The sequence below is a fragment of the Oryza sativa genome, chromosome 1, assembly GCF_034140825.1.
Source record: "Oryza sativa Japonica Group chromosome 1, ASM3414082v1".
Lineage (NCBI taxonomy): Eukaryota > Viridiplantae > Streptophyta > Magnoliopsida > Poales > Poaceae > Oryza > Oryza sativa.
Genome location: NC_089035.1, coordinates 29,878,495 through 29,893,529, shown reverse-complemented (window position 1 = coordinate 29,893,529; position 15,035 = coordinate 29,878,495). Strand labels below are relative to the sequence as shown.

The 15,035-nt window shown below is 39.8% G+C and overlaps 3 protein-coding genes across 6 annotated transcripts; all 3 read right to left on the bottom strand.

Annotated features, from left to right (window-relative positions):
- Positions 1-5,650: 5,650 nt before the first annotated feature.
- LOC107276016 (F-box/LRR-repeat protein 13) lies at positions 5,651-7,287 on the bottom strand. The gene is made up of 3 exons (XM_015783554.3): positions 6,571-7,287; positions 6,348-6,491; positions 5,651-6,247 (listed from the first exon to the last, which is right to left on the bottom strand). Exons 1-3 carry the CDS (start codon positions 7,285-7,287, stop codon positions 5,864-5,866), a joined length of 1,245 nt encoding a protein of 414 aa, XP_015639040.1. The 3' UTR covers positions 5,651-5,863.
- Positions 7,288-9,627: 2,340 nt separating this feature from the next.
- Positions 9,628-14,417, bottom strand: LOC9268369 (cullin-1). 4 transcript variants are annotated; one of them, XM_015788056.3, is made up of 16 exons: positions 14,268-14,417; positions 14,133-14,178; positions 13,833-14,039; positions 13,675-13,752; positions 13,421-13,531; positions 13,259-13,338; positions 13,123-13,173; positions 12,079-12,108; positions 11,865-11,951; positions 11,595-11,744; positions 11,448-11,503; positions 11,079-11,346; positions 10,821-10,985; positions 10,513-10,731; positions 10,250-10,429; positions 9,628-9,981 (listed from the first exon to the last, which is right to left on the bottom strand). In XM_015788056.3, exons 6-16 carry the CDS (start codon positions 13,277-13,279, stop codon positions 9,886-9,888), a joined length of 1,323 nt encoding a protein of 440 aa, XP_015643542.1. In that variant the 5' UTR covers positions 13,280-13,338; positions 13,421-13,531; positions 13,675-13,752; positions 13,833-14,039; positions 14,133-14,178; positions 14,268-14,417; the 3' UTR covers positions 9,628-9,885. The 4 variants fall into 4 exon arrangements, with proteins under 4 accessions (XP_015643542.1, XP_015643559.1, XP_025876168.1 ...); XM_015788073.3 differs by lacking the exons at positions 14,133-14,178; positions 14,268-14,417 and having other exon boundaries at positions 13,421-13,470; positions 13,833-13,971; XM_026020383.2 differs by lacking the exons at positions 13,421-13,531; positions 14,133-14,178; positions 14,268-14,417 and having other exon boundaries at positions 13,833-13,971.
- Positions 13,415-15,035, bottom strand: LOC136355480 (putative cullin-like protein 1). Its single transcript, XM_066308087.1, has 5 exons — positions 14,887-15,035; positions 14,691-14,787; positions 14,268-14,453; positions 13,675-13,752; positions 13,415-13,531 (listed from the first exon to the last, which is right to left on the bottom strand). Exons 1-5 carry the CDS (start codon positions 15,033-15,035, stop codon positions 13,415-13,417), a joined length of 627 nt encoding a protein of 208 aa, XP_066164184.1.

Below are 15,035 nucleotides of genomic sequence, written 5' to 3'. Positions count from 1 at the left end.
TTACGGCTTGACTGACAACTGGAGAGAAGAGGATTGAGAGTTTGGAGTAGGGAATTGATGATGAGATTAACATGGGAATTTGATTTTTAATTCTAATATCTTGTTTGGTAGAGATGGTGGGAATTAATAGGGAGTTTAGTTTGAGATTAGATTTTAAATGAAAATGGATGGTCATATTTGTTTAGGCAAAGTAAAGGAGGAATTTCCTCCCAATTACCACCCTATACCCAAAAGTATTGAAGAGGGAGTTATTACTTTCTCAATTCCCCATTATCATCCTACCAAAATCTTCCATATCTTCCACCGAACGGAACAATTAATAGCCTCATATCTCTAAGCTCCTAATCACTTGTAAAAACCCCTCCTAACCAAACGTCCCGTTAATGATCGGATCTAGCAACGGCGCTGAGCTGCTAGCATATACTCCCTCCGTCCCAAAATATAGCCACTTTTGTTTATGAATCTAAAAGTGGCTATATTTTGGGACGGAGGTAGTATACTCTTGTTTCAACCGTGGCGATGGGTTGCGGCGATTCGGTCGATCTCCCCTGATATTTCCCATGCGAGATTCGGCTGCTGACAAATCGATCCACCTCATGGAAGAAACATACATGGCGGCACGACATCGTGTACGTCATCGTGTTCGGCATGCTTCACTAGACGATGTGCTTTGTTCGCTCACCGTGACTTCCTCGTTAACAGGCGGCGGCGGTTGGAATATGTCAACACCAGCATCTAGCCTTTCTACGCGTACGTGATGCATCTGCTAACTCCATTTTTTGATGGATGATGAGCATATTATAGGCGCATAAATCTTTTTATCAGCATGCATTGTGTAAATATCATCCTTGTCTAGAATATGGTATCTGTAAGTTCTGGTAGTTCATAACCTATAATGACTAATAAAAATATCTATCATACAAAGTACTTTTTATACATTGTTTCCATTGCCAAGTCAATAAGACTATGAAAACACAACACAGATAATGATCGAGGTCGCTCCTCGACCGAGGAACACATGTTGAGATAGTAGCGCGGTTTCTGAGTCTCACTATTACTAATATCTGATACTATCATTCACTCATCAATGACGAAAAATGGTAAATACTGAAAAGTTGCAGAAAAAACTTCATACACAAAATTATAATTGCATTTCATCCTCAGACCACCAATCAATCAAACTAGGAAGGTCAATTGTTTTGTGACCTTAAGAGGAATTATTCAAGGCATGCTGCCAATCCACACCCCTTCCATATCATATCTTCCTATATAGTTGTTACCCACTAAGAATCATTTACTCCTATAAAACAAGACATGCAAGAAGTTACATCATCAATAATTTTAAGCCATCGGATCGCATTAGTATAGAGTTATCACCCGTTGGATCAAGAAGTTAGCTACTCATCCATCTAATTTAATCATTGATTACTCATCCATTCACCTCCCTTTAGCTCATAATCGCGCGTGACATTGTTATACATTCTGCACATCCAAATCCTCAAAGACAATACTAATCTTTTTTTTTTCTAAATACAACTCCAATTATTACATAAGATGTGAGCTTTGTTTTGTTATAAACAATTGGATAACATACAATAACTAGGTATCATTAATCCAAACTCATTTTTGAAACATGCTTGAGATGAAGCAGATAAGTGCTACACTACCTAATTGTAACGATATCCAGATTGTGCATGAAAACAACTTTCACATATCATAACAATACACAATGATGTTTCAAAAAATAAAACATGAATTATATTGTAATAACAGAAGCTATATATGAAGCCGCATTATCATTTATTTTGTATATACAAAGAGTTGCATCTAATCATTTAAAACATTGATTTTATTCGATGATAAAACTAGCAAATCCCGCAGCAAGGCGCGGGGTGCCAACTAGTAAACTTAAAGCCTAATGGCATAAGAGGTAGTAATTCTGATCAATCTTATGACTTGCTGAACTCATCCTAAATTCCTGGAAGGCAAATGACAAAAATTACAGCAAAATTTTCATGATTTGCATTGTACAACCAAATGATATAGAATTATCTAAAGGTCTGGTACACGTTGATTTACCCCTTAACACATTTCCATTATAAAAAAATACCAGAATATATGGGTGTGATTGTACCCTTCAGGTTGCTGCTCCTCCATTAAGAGCATTGATAGCATTGTTTAGATGCATCTTAAGTTGCTTCATCAATACTTTATTAAATTTAAGAAAATGGATTGGATTTTTTTAAAAAAACTGTTAACATCATACATTACCTAATATACATTGCACAACAAGATACACTACGTCAGGACAGGTTTATAGTAACACATTTTTGTGTTACAATAACCCCAAAAATGTATTACTAGTGCCTACAGTAACACAATTATGTAATGTTACTATAGCCTATGTTACTATAGCTGGGTATACCGTAACACATGTAGATGTCCTTAAAAATAAGAAAAGGTGTTACCAAAAAAAGTTATAGTAACATATGTTATTTTGTTACAATAGATCATAGTAACACCTTTGTGCACTTATAGCAACACTGTAACATAACACGTTTTTTCTAGTTCCAGCAACAAACTTGTAACACCTTTCTATATACTGCAACATAGTAATAGTATATGACGAATGGTGCCTTTAATTCAATATTATTATAATAGTAAACTGCTCTGTATTATCTTCACAAACTTTGGAGAAGGAATTAGCAAGACATCACACAAGGGCAATGACCACGAATGAGTAGATAACATTGAATTTCAATAAGAAAATTTAAATATAGGTACTATTTACATCATTCCATAACATCCATAACAAACTTGAAGATCTTTAAAAGGAGTATATATTTTAGGCATCTAGCTACATTAAAAATGCAAAAATATAGAAAATATATCTATGCCTATCCAATCTCTATGAATTCCCATGCTTCTTGATTAGATCTTGAGTAGGCCACTGAATCATGATCATTTAACCATTGATCTTTTGAATCTGCAAAAAATTAAAGTAGGATGTCATGATAGCACAGACATAATATGATATCAATGATTCATCAAAGTGTGGAAATATATTGTGTATGCATGCATGCTTACACAAATTGAAGGCCAAGCAATTGACATTCCTTCAGCATGAACATCACCAATTGTCTTGCAATGCTTCATTGGCCTTACTAGCTCCTCGTTTTCTTGAAGAGGATGATTAACAACCACTTTTGTGAATTGATTACCTATCTCAACACCACCCACTTTCTCTCTTGGATTACTACTCATAAAAGTAGCATATGCCACATGTTCTTTGTTAGGATATTTTGCAGTCATCAAAATTACTGTGGTACCTGCCTACAATATGATTGAATAAGAATCACTAGTTAGTTGCATAAACAAGAATCGAACTGTACTATTTGACCTTCATCACAGAAGAATGCATCCTGTTTGAAACCATGGGATGTGTAGTCCTGTTCAGACCATCCTTTTTCTCTCTACTCTTCATAGTCTTTTGTTATAGATATTGTTATCGGATGAAGGGATAGTAACATTGTTATATATATTGTTATCGGATGAAGAAATGACCAAAATAAAATTTATAGATATTGATGAGTTATACAACTTTATTGTTGATGACTTTTTCAGTTGAAATCATTTAGTACTTGAAAATATTGTCTAAAGTTGTCACTATTTGAAATTCAAATTCAAATTATAAAAACAAAGTCATATAGCAAAATGATCAAAACAAAATTTATAGATATTGATGAGTTATACAACTTTGTTGTTGATGACTTTTTCATTTGAAATCATTTAGTATTTGAAAATGTTGTTTGAAGTTGTCATAATTTGAAATTCAAATTCAAATTATTCAAACAAAGTCATACAGCAAAATGACAAAAACAAAAGTTGTTGATCTTGATAAGTTATACAATTTTATTATTGACAATTTTTTCATTTGAAATCATTTACTACCCTAAAAAATATTTGAATTGAGAGGAAGGAGGCATTATAGACTTCTCGGCGAGGGAGGAGCAAAAGGGCTGGGCCGGCGGCCCAAAGAGGGAGGAGGGGAAGGGGAAGCCGGCCCATGGAGGGAGAGAGAGGCTGCGGGCTGTGGGCTAATAGTGTATACTTTATACCTTATACTATGGTATTTTGCTGTAATTTTTTTAGAATATTTGTTATGCAAATTATACGAAGTTATAGAAGAATATATTTTTCTGTTGAGACTTAACAATTAGACTTCATATAATTGTGTTTTATGATGAATTGTAGACTGTTAAGACTTGAGAATTGAACTTGACAAAAGTTTGAAGCTCAGTTTGAGGGGTTTTTGTATTCCGATAAATTTTCGTTACCGTATCCGCGCCGGTTCGTTTTCGCTTCATTTTCGGTTTCGATAATATTCGTTTCCGTTTTCGTTTCTGGGGTTTCCGATTCCAATTCTGATTCCGAAAAAAATATGGAAACGAAAACGATAAAGGTTGTTTTCATCCGTTTCCGTACCGTTTTCACCCCTAGTGCTATAGTGATTCGTGCCAAAACATGCCATGCGATTCATTGCAGGCAGTGGGTGTTCACATCTCAGTGAGGCAGAAAAAATACGATTGGTTATTGGAGATAGCCAAAGACACTTCTCTCGAAGATCCATTTGAAATGTTTGATTGATGACTTCATGTTGTTGTGAGGGAGATGCGCGTATTCTGATTGAATGTGCCCCTTTTTTGTCATACAACTTCCTTAATATAGCTGCTGTAATTGCATTTGAACAAAGTTGTTACCTCTTGTACCTGGGAACCCAAACTGCTGCTCCCGGTACACCCGCTTATTGGATTTTAACACGGACTTGGAATTAGTATGCACACTAACTTTGCATGCATCTCATGAAGTCATTCACTGCATAATTCCATCCCGTCAATTTTGTTCTTCCGAGCTCTCTGTTTCATCTCGCCTATTGCTTTTTTATATATTGTGGGACTTCTCTCGCATGTTGCTGCTCCAGAGTATCTTATATAATGTGCGGAGGCGCGTGCGCAGCTGCGCGTAATAGAAACGCCCCGTGTTTCTATCCGTTCTGATTTGAGATCGGTTGCAGTCCCAACTACAACTAACTGCACGTTAGAGGTACTGTACACAATCTCATCCATTTTTTTTTTCATTTTTTTTCGATCGAAAGTACAGATTAGCCTTGCTATATTAATTGTGCGGTGAATGCCTAAAGAAAATGAGCCAAAAGGAAATGATTTACCTAAGTTTGAGTTTATTCGTGCATGAAATAGTCTATCAATTTTGTGGAACAGTAACATTTACTAGGGAATGTCTTTGCAAAAGCAGCTAAGCATATTGTTTGTTTTTCAGACCTACCTACCTAGCGTCTAGCAGGCGAAACCGCATAACAGAGGTTCACCCGTATGGCCGTATGCCCGTATCAGCACCACACGGCTGTTTAACCAGACGGATTTTGCATCGACCATAATGAAAAGGACACACAGCAGAAGAGAAACCAAAGATAAATATACTCGTATAACAATCGACTTGGCAGCAATGCCTTAGTCAATTCGGACGCAGATAATACACATCAAATGGGAACAAAGTTTGTTCTGAGCAAGTTCATACAAAAATGAATATCGACTGCCACTATAAAATTCATTCCTTGGTGAAACAGAGATAATTGGCAGATATAGCAAAACAAATATTGGTGGTAGTAATGTTTTGCATACAGAACAGAAATGCTCACAACTTCATCCCTGATAAGTTCAACTTAATAATGATAGTACAGAATACATTACTCATGCAATATTCAGAACCTAAACAGCCCAAAGTCTTGCATGTAGATAAATTAATTCACTAGATTATTAACAGCTAGAGTTTCAGACCTCTGTGGTCAAAACTCAAAAGGATCACTACGAGATAAATCAGATGCTCTTTGGAAGCTCCAACTGCCGCCTTCTTCGAGAAGGGCATGTGTCGAGTACACTACTTGACAATTTTTACTCGCAGGTTTTACAGAATCCAGAGCCTTCAAAACCAGCTTATTCTTCTCCAAAGTTGTGCAACTTGCATTGGTGGAAATAATATCAATCTTTTGCAGCACCTGCGCCCTCTCCATGACAAACTTGATGAAGGCAAGCTCACTCTGCTTCCCTTGGAACTCATCGAAAACCATCTTTTTAACATGTGACTTGATACATTCAATTTCACCAGCTCCCTTCCAGAACATGGCCTTGTGCTCCCCAGTGGCATTGTTGAGTTCGTCAGCTTTGTCAGACTGAAAATTAAACCAGTGCAAGGCAATCATGGATCATGTAGTTAAAAAGCAATCAGACACCGATTACGACTCAAATATCAAGTGGAGCGAGTGGGTTCACCTTGAGGTGCAGCGTTTCGACGTTGGGAAAGCACTGGAGGAAACTGCACAACATCTGGGCTTCGTTGAGGGTACCAAAGTACACCTTCAATGCTAAGATCCGCACGCTTGGAACCATGGTACTTGGGGTTGCTCTTGTTCTAGCCTGCAACAAAATCCACCAAAAACAGTTCATATTTTGGCGAAACTGTCAGCAGTGGGAACTAACAAAAGAGGGTTTGCACCTTGATGGTGGTGGTGCCGATCTGCAGCAAGTGTCGCCCTGGCTCCAGGTATCCTAGTGACCTCAACCCCTGGGCAAGGCCGATCTTGATCCTCGTCGAGAATTTTCTCCCTTCCGTGGCCCAAATATCGCTCAGTAAGAGCCGATCGAGGCATGGGGCGTCCACAGCTGCAAGGTCCGCCACGCAGGAGAAGCCGAGCTGCACACAACGTAGGCTGTGGCTGACAAAGCGGAGGCGCACTACGTTCTGGCTGAGAACCACAGTGAGTATCTCAAGGACAGGGCTCCTGGAGATAATGGATTCGAGATCGCGGTCCTCCATGAGTACACAGCAAAGGCCAAGCTCCAGCAGGTGCGGGAAGGCGGTGCTGCATTGGGGGAGGCCAGCGGTGTTGGGGAACCTCCATACGCCGATGTAGAGGCGTCGGAGGTATGTGCAGCTGAAGAGCGTGGCCGGGAGGCGCAGGTTGATGGGCCAGGGACGGTTGACGAAGACGAGCTCCTCGACGGCTTTGGCGGCGAGGAGCTGGAGCCAGCGGTCGAGCTCCGGGAGGTGTGCCTCCATGATGCTGCAGGACAGGTCGACGCGGTGGAAGGGTCCCGGGTGAGCAGCGAGGACGCGCGAGACCGCATTGGTGACGGAGATGGGGTGGGTGTTCTTGTTCTCTCTCAGCCACGTGAGTCGTGACCGATTCGGACGGATAGCTAGCCGGCCCATATCAATCAGTTTCGGTTCCTACCTAAGGATTCTGAATGGATCATGTCCATGATCTTTTTTTTTTGTTTTGGGATTATTAACTGCAGTTTAATTTGGAAAGAGTAAATCTAATGTCCCTCATCTTATCATCGAGTTATAAAATTATCCTTAAACTGAAAAGCTAGATATATGACATCCCTCAACCTACCAAATTGGATCACTTAAGATGTGTTTGGTTGGATGGATGAGATGGCCGCACGAGTTTTCGTGCGGTTTGGTTGGAGGGCAGGGTGGATGGGACGGCCCAGAATAGGGAATATTCTCTCAATATACTGGATGAGTGCATCCGGTCGATTTGGCTGGATGAAACCATTCAGTTTTGTTATTCTGATTGGCTGTGGTTGGTTTGATTTCCTGTTAAGCAAGGTTCAAACGATTTTTTTCGCCTAAACCGTTTATCTAATTTATGATTTGATTACACCATTATTTTTGTTATAATTAAATCTTTAAAATAAGATCTCGGATGATTATATTTTGATAAAAAAAATATATATGACAAATGGGTCCCACTAACTTTTGGCTTTTCCCATCCATGATATATCCCTTCAACCAAAGAAAAAATTGGATCGCCATATCCATACAAACCAAACAAAAAATTGGATCGCCATATCCAACAAAATATGGATTGCCATATCTTGTCCATGTATGACCGTGAATAGAGATGGCAACGGGTGCATACCCATCGGGTTCCTTTGCCTCATACCCACACCCGCAATGTCTAAATATTCCCACTTAAATACCCACACCCGTGCGGGTAACGGGTATCCATACCCATATAATTGACTTGTAGCATTTATATAGTTTTGTACTTTAACTAGCTATATTAGAGTTGTAAACCATCGATATTTTCTCTAGCAACAATGCTATTAACATTAGCGTTCAAAGGTGAGTAAAAAATTATACAACCGCATTATATAATCAAGAAATCAAATAAAAATTTTATATAACTAGACTAGAACAATGCTTAAGATGTGAAAGGAGTTTTATGCTATGATTTAGTAGTCGTTGAGACTCATATTGCTAATAGTTTTAGGTTCAATCAACGGGTTTTTTTTTCACCCACGGGTTGGTGGGTACGGGTGGGTAAAGAACGGACCATACCCATATACCCAATGGGTAGGAGTTTTTGCTCATTAGTGGACCCATGAGTATAAGAGTTAGAACACGATTAGCTCCTAATAGAGTAAAAACCCATCGGGTCTCGGGTTATGGGTCCCCAGTGCCATCTCTAACCGTGAACCAAACAGACCCGTCCTTAGGCAGTTTTGTTCAACGTGACAGCTGCGTCAGTATGACACCCATGTGAACCCCGCATGTCAATAGCCTCTTCCCCTCATCTTCTCCTCTTCCCATAAGGAAGTAGGTGGAGAAAGCAAGGCTAGAGGGAGTAGGCAGTGGCGGGTGGCGGGGAGAATAGAGGTAGGCCACCATCATCAAATCCCCATCCTTCCTCCTCCACCGACATCGACGCCTTCATCCACACCGTCGTCGGTTGCTGCCACCCGTGCCCTATGGTCGGGGCAATGGGATCTTGCAGCCACCCCTAAAATAGAAGCTAGGTGAGTGGTCGAGAGCGGGGATGTCGTGTGGTGGCCAAGCTCCGGTCATTGATGCTCCAGTCGTGGTCGATGCCAACTACGGTGGTGGCGAGAGGTTCTTGCCCGAGGGCGAGAGAGAGAGAGGAGCATAGAGCAGAGGAGGAGGTGTGGAGCAGTGGATGCAGCTAGGGGTGGGCACAAAATCACCGAGCCGAATCGTCGGTTTTTTCGGGGCTCGGTTTTCTCTTCGGCTTTTACTCCGTTGTAGTTCGATCGTTGGTATCTTCGTCGGTTTTACGTCTTCAAATACTGAACTGTACGAATATTCCAAACAAACCGATCCCAGGCCAAACAAACCGATCCCAGGCCAGTGCGGGGGCGTGGGCGAGCGCCCAGTGGCCAGTCAACCTTCCCCCTTAACTCCCTCGAGGACTCTTAGGCCCCGTTCGGTCTCCAAAACTTTGAGAGAAATTTTTTTCATTAGAAGAAAGAAAATTATTTAAAAGGTATTAAAGAAACAAAAGGGGCTTAAATTACAAGATTTGTAACCAATCAAGGGGCTTAGAGAGAGAATTTTGTTGCACGTAAAATGAAAAACCTCTTTAGCACATAATTAATTAAGTATTAACTATTATAAATTTAAAAATAGATTTATTCTTTTTGTTAAAATAACTTTCATATATAAACTTTTGTAAAAAAAAATACACCATTTAACAGTTTGAAAAGCATGCTAATGAAAAAAAGAGGAAGTTGAAGTTGGGAGTTGAAGAATAGAAAAGGACATCAATCTACTATAGCATTTCATTATCTTTAATATCCGTACAGTTCTTTTTTTCCTAACGAGTCAAGCACATCTCGCCACGAGAATAATTACAATGCGTGTCAGTATCAGTATCACAGCATGCAGCAAAAGCCCTGGATTTCACTTGATTAACCGGACGGACAAGCTAAGTGCCGGCGGAAAACATTACGATGTCCTCTTACTGGCTTCTAGCACTATTGATCCTCAAGTCTTCTGTTGCTACGGCAAGTATTCGTACGTACAACCCTCCTTGCGAGCAAGATAATTTTCGGCTACAAGATGATCGATCCTCATTTGTATGAGGTCGTCATCGACCTGCAGCGAAGAAAACTTCGTCATCGACAAAGAAAAATGAATTAAAAGAAAATCCAAAGATCAATCTAATTTTGTTCTACACAAGCAGTTTCGTTCTCTAAAACGACCACATGTGCAGACTAAAAAAAAATGCAAATAATGGACATCTTTTCAGAAGTTGCACTACATATGGCCAGAGGACGTGCCTAAAAAAAATGCGCCAGAAAGCAATTAAGGAAAACTGCCACAAGCATTCTTTAGTGGAGGATATACTGTAGTATGTTAGTACCTTGAAATAAGGATCACACAACTTCTTGCATTCCTCCACGAGTTTCTCATGATCCAATGTCTTCCTATCCTTCATTATACGCACAATTGCGCAATCGACATTTTGCTTCCGGTACCTCCTGACATCTTCCATGGTCTCACTGGCACGGAAATCACCCCTGTCAACATGATGAAGCGGTACCTGCAGCACACATTACAGTCACCTCAGAGAGAGAGAGAGAGAGAGAGAGGCGCTAACAGAAGTTCTGGTTACAAAAGGATCACCTTTATCTTTCCCGTTTTAACACTGAAGTTATTGTTGAACTCAAATATGTCGTCTGGAGCAATTGTTTTGTTGCTCGGCTCCTTTTTTAGGATGCTGTACTTTCCACATGATAAAGAATACAGCATTACTTTTGCATCATTGTCCATGATTTCCAACTTAGCCACAATGTCATTATAACTTAATCGATCATCTTCATTGAATAGCAGCAGCAATGCAGCCTGGCAAAAATAGATCAAGGGCATAAAAAGGTCATGCTTAGCCCATGTGGGCGTGGCTCTGTGTTCAAACTTAAGGGATTTGAACTCACCTGCATTGGTGAGACAATCATCTCAACTGATTTGCCTTCAAAGTTTCCAACAATATTGCAATTTCCAAGGGAATAGATCCAGGTAAGCGTTCTACCCCTCCTATTTCCTGTCGCTTGTCCATGAAACTCTTGATAGAACTTCTCGAAAGCTTCAGCACAATTGAGCTGAGAAAAAGAACATCTCAGATCTTACCTTATTAGAAATATGGATAACCAAAATAACTCCATAATGAACTAGAAAATGGTTAAGAGAGGCACCATATCAGGGGGGAGCGATAAATGCTGTTTTTGTTGAGAAGGAAAATGACCCTGTTTCAGAACCATTGTGTCCATGTCCACCAGAGTATTTGATTCTGGGTTCATGCTCATATAGTCTTTGAAGAATTTTTGTAGTTCTTTTGAAATTGAATAATCTTCTAGCATATCTTCCAGGATTGAGACGTCCAAGACTAGTTTTAGCTTTGTGATAAAGCTTGTCTCGACCTCAATGTTGCAACCAATGGATAGTCTTCCTAAGAGCCTGTTCCTGCAATACATTTTCAGGGGGAAAATGGATTCCTCAAACTTCAGTTGTCTTCTAAGGAGTCAAACAACCATAGCTCCCAAGTTAAAGAAGCAACCACAAACCTGTACAGCTCAACAAGGTAATCCTTACTGTGCAGGTACGGTAGAAGCTTAACGACCTGAAAATTCAGTATCCACATTGGCAAATTGTTTCCGTAAGCCTAGGGATGTGAGCTTTAGAATTGCAAAAACAAGCCAGTAGTAGCATACCTTTGCAAGGGTATCTTCAACAGAGTCATCGTCTAGCTTGCCACATGTACGTTGTTCAATGAGTCTCTCAAGGAATATTATGAAAAATTCCCCATCACTAAAATCAGCAATGTTTCTGTTGCAGATCATCCTAAAGTTCTCATCCAGGGCCTGCACAAAGACAGAATTCCCTAGTAACCAACATCATACTATCATGTTTTAGCAAGTAATTACAATGATCTAAGGCAATGTTCAAAGTATTGACTATCGAGTCATTCCAACCAAGCAAACCTTGCGAAACAAAATGTGATTGTCAAAATTATTGATCACATGCGCTTCGTATTTTTGAAGAACCTTCATGATTCTCAATACAAATACCTAAAATCAAGATGCTATGCATTAGTAATCCCCCTAAAGACGTGTGCAAGCACCCACACACATGAGAGGGGGGAGGGGAGGGGGGAGGGGGGAGTTCCGTTTAAACCAGGATTCTACAAATGCTGACCTCTACAATTGAATTTGATGGTTCCTTACCCTGTGGATTGCACAAAACAAAATAATATGTTATTTCATTGCAAAAAAGTGGCGCATATAAATCATAATAAACTGGTGGCTAACATGATTGTTGCATATATTAAGATAGAAGAATTATGTTAAGTAAAACACAAGCTAAGTAGCGAACTAACTGGCAAAACTGTCACTTTGGTATCAATAAATGAAATAGAGAGCCTCCCTCTGTTTTCCAAAAACAAAACAACTAACACGTAAAACAATCAAGTAAATTACTTTTATGGTAATAGCAGTAGCAGAACAATGATATATGACAACTCTTACAAGGAGAACAAGCAATATCTCTTAAGTCATATTTACCTAGGTTAGAGTAGAGGTTTATCCAAACTTTAAAAAGCTTATTTTCATAACATCTAGTTCTTTTTTATCTTATCCTTTTTTTTGTATGTCCATCATGTACTTTTTTTTTTAGTAAATCCATCGCGTTAGTATGTGCCAATAGGTGTGGAATCTTGTGATAATTATGCTCTTTAGCAGTTAGTCTCAAAGACGGCTAAACATGCAATACACTGTTTAACAAGGTATAGAAAAGAATACAATATGCAAGGATGTATTAAGTAAGAAAACAAAACAGAACATAAAACAACATATGGTAAGGTCCATGCTCTGTTTCATACGATAAAAGCAATCTGTGTTATCATATAGGTGCTCCCACTTCATATTAAACACATTTAAAGAATTTGAAATTAATTTTTCGCCGGACAAATTTGAAATTAAATAATAAGGGGAAAGTTTCAACTTACAAGAAAAATATCATAGATCAGTCAGTGGGTTATCAAGATAGGATTGATGATTATGTTACACACAACTGAAATCTTCACAATTATTTTACACGTCAAGCTATTGAAATTTGGATGTTCAGAACACCAATACAAGGAACATGAAACTAGCAACAGAAATCATCCATCACGGAAAAGGCCACATGAAGTTGAAACAAGAATGGATATGAAGTACAATGTGCGAGCACAAGATGCATCACCTTTTCCATGTGTGCAGCACCAACTGCCTGTTGCAGGATGTCCCTAATATGCTGCAGTGTACAAAAGTAACATATTAAGGTCACTGATCTTGACAAAGAAATATATATCATTAGCATAATGTGAAGTATAGCTTACTTGCTGGAAGGCTATGGCCATGACAATAAACCACCAGAAATCCTGGAGAAAACTCTGAACATCAAGTTCAGTTCGTTACCCTGTAGTAAGAAAGACATATTCATTTAAACTGATTCTACATATTTGCTCATATAGTAAGGCTTTGGTCTCTTTCTATCAAACCTTTCCATCATCTAGCAGATCATTTTCTGCCGCAAGGATACCTCTAAAACCTGATTTATCATCATCAAGTAGCCATTCAGCTTGCCTGGATACTAATTCCAGGAGTACTGTCTGTAAGTATTCAATGTAACGGGTTGGAAGTTAAATTCCAACTGAGCAGGCAATGAATGCGTACATGATAAAACAGGCTTGTGAAGAAAACAAGCTAACAAATGCACAGAAGAAATGGGAAAATAAATAAACCTATCACAAACCTTTGACAGTCTTGCCTCAGTCCATGGCTTCAAATAATTCTGGATCCTTTCCTCTTCCTCTTGTATAGATTTTATCACCTGCAGAACATAAAACTCATGACAAAGAATAAGTGGTATGCTAGATTACAGAGAATATTGCAAGGACTTAACGTAGATACCTTGACCAAATATTTAGAACAAGAACCACGGGACACCCAAGCTTGGGCCTTTCTTCAGTAATGTTCTGCTGTGTTTTTGAGGAACACTTCTTCGAAACCTTCATAAACATCCATTCCATTACCACCTCTACCAAGTTCAGCTTAGACACTGAGAGTCATCTTGATCAAATTGCAATCCATAACCTTCCCTGCCCTGTCCTCCTCAATCTGGTAAATCAATGCACCAGCACCATTGTAACATCCTTTTATGCATCTTGGACAATCGGTCAGAAAACGAAACAAGCAGGAGGAAGATATTACCATTTCGATGATGATTTGTCATTTTCTTATTTAACTCTTCGAAAACCTACAACCAAGGGCAGTAGGCAGCATGGGTTTAGCTGAAATCTTTTGCACAGCAGAATACACGTGTAAACTTCAGAATATGCTTCTTACCACGTTCTTGAACAAATTCAGAGCAATATCCATTATAGGTGGAAGTGACCTCTGATTAGTGAATGCCAATCGCAAGTACATGCAGACGGATTTGAGCCATTTCATCAACACCTTGTGGTTTTCCCAGTGATGAACGAAGTTCTTTAAAAGGGGCTCTCCCTGCATATCCTGGAGGGACGGTAGCACCTGCATGATCAGGTAACAAAGACACGAACATAAAGATATCAACAGCGAGCGTTCTCTCACACAGGTATTAGCTAAGGGCAACTGCAGGATGCATCAAACACAAGCTAAGCAGGTTGGGAACAGATTAACAGATATCGATCGATGCAACTGAGAATACTTCACACATTGATTAGGTGCGCAGAATAAAAATTGATGATAATCGCGGGGGCAGGGGGAACCGGAAAAGGCGGCACATACCTGATAAACGATGTGATGCCTGATTGTCTTATCCCACCGATCATACATCTCCGCGGCGTGACCGGCAGGACTCTCGTAACACAGTTTATATGTGATCCTACGCCGCGGAAGACGCCCCATGTCAATGTGTGTTAGATTAAACCCCAAAGAGAACAGAAAAAAGCAAAAGGAAGTCGAGAAGAACAGCGTTCCATACTGGAGAAGCTCACTGTACTCGGCACCCGAGAAGGATAGCCTTTCCTCCCCGTCGAGAATGCGCAACAGTTTCTGGAACCCGGCCGCTAGCCGGCGCCAGCCGTCCTCGATGTCCATCGGAGGCGGCCGCGCTATCGCCGTCCTTGTCAT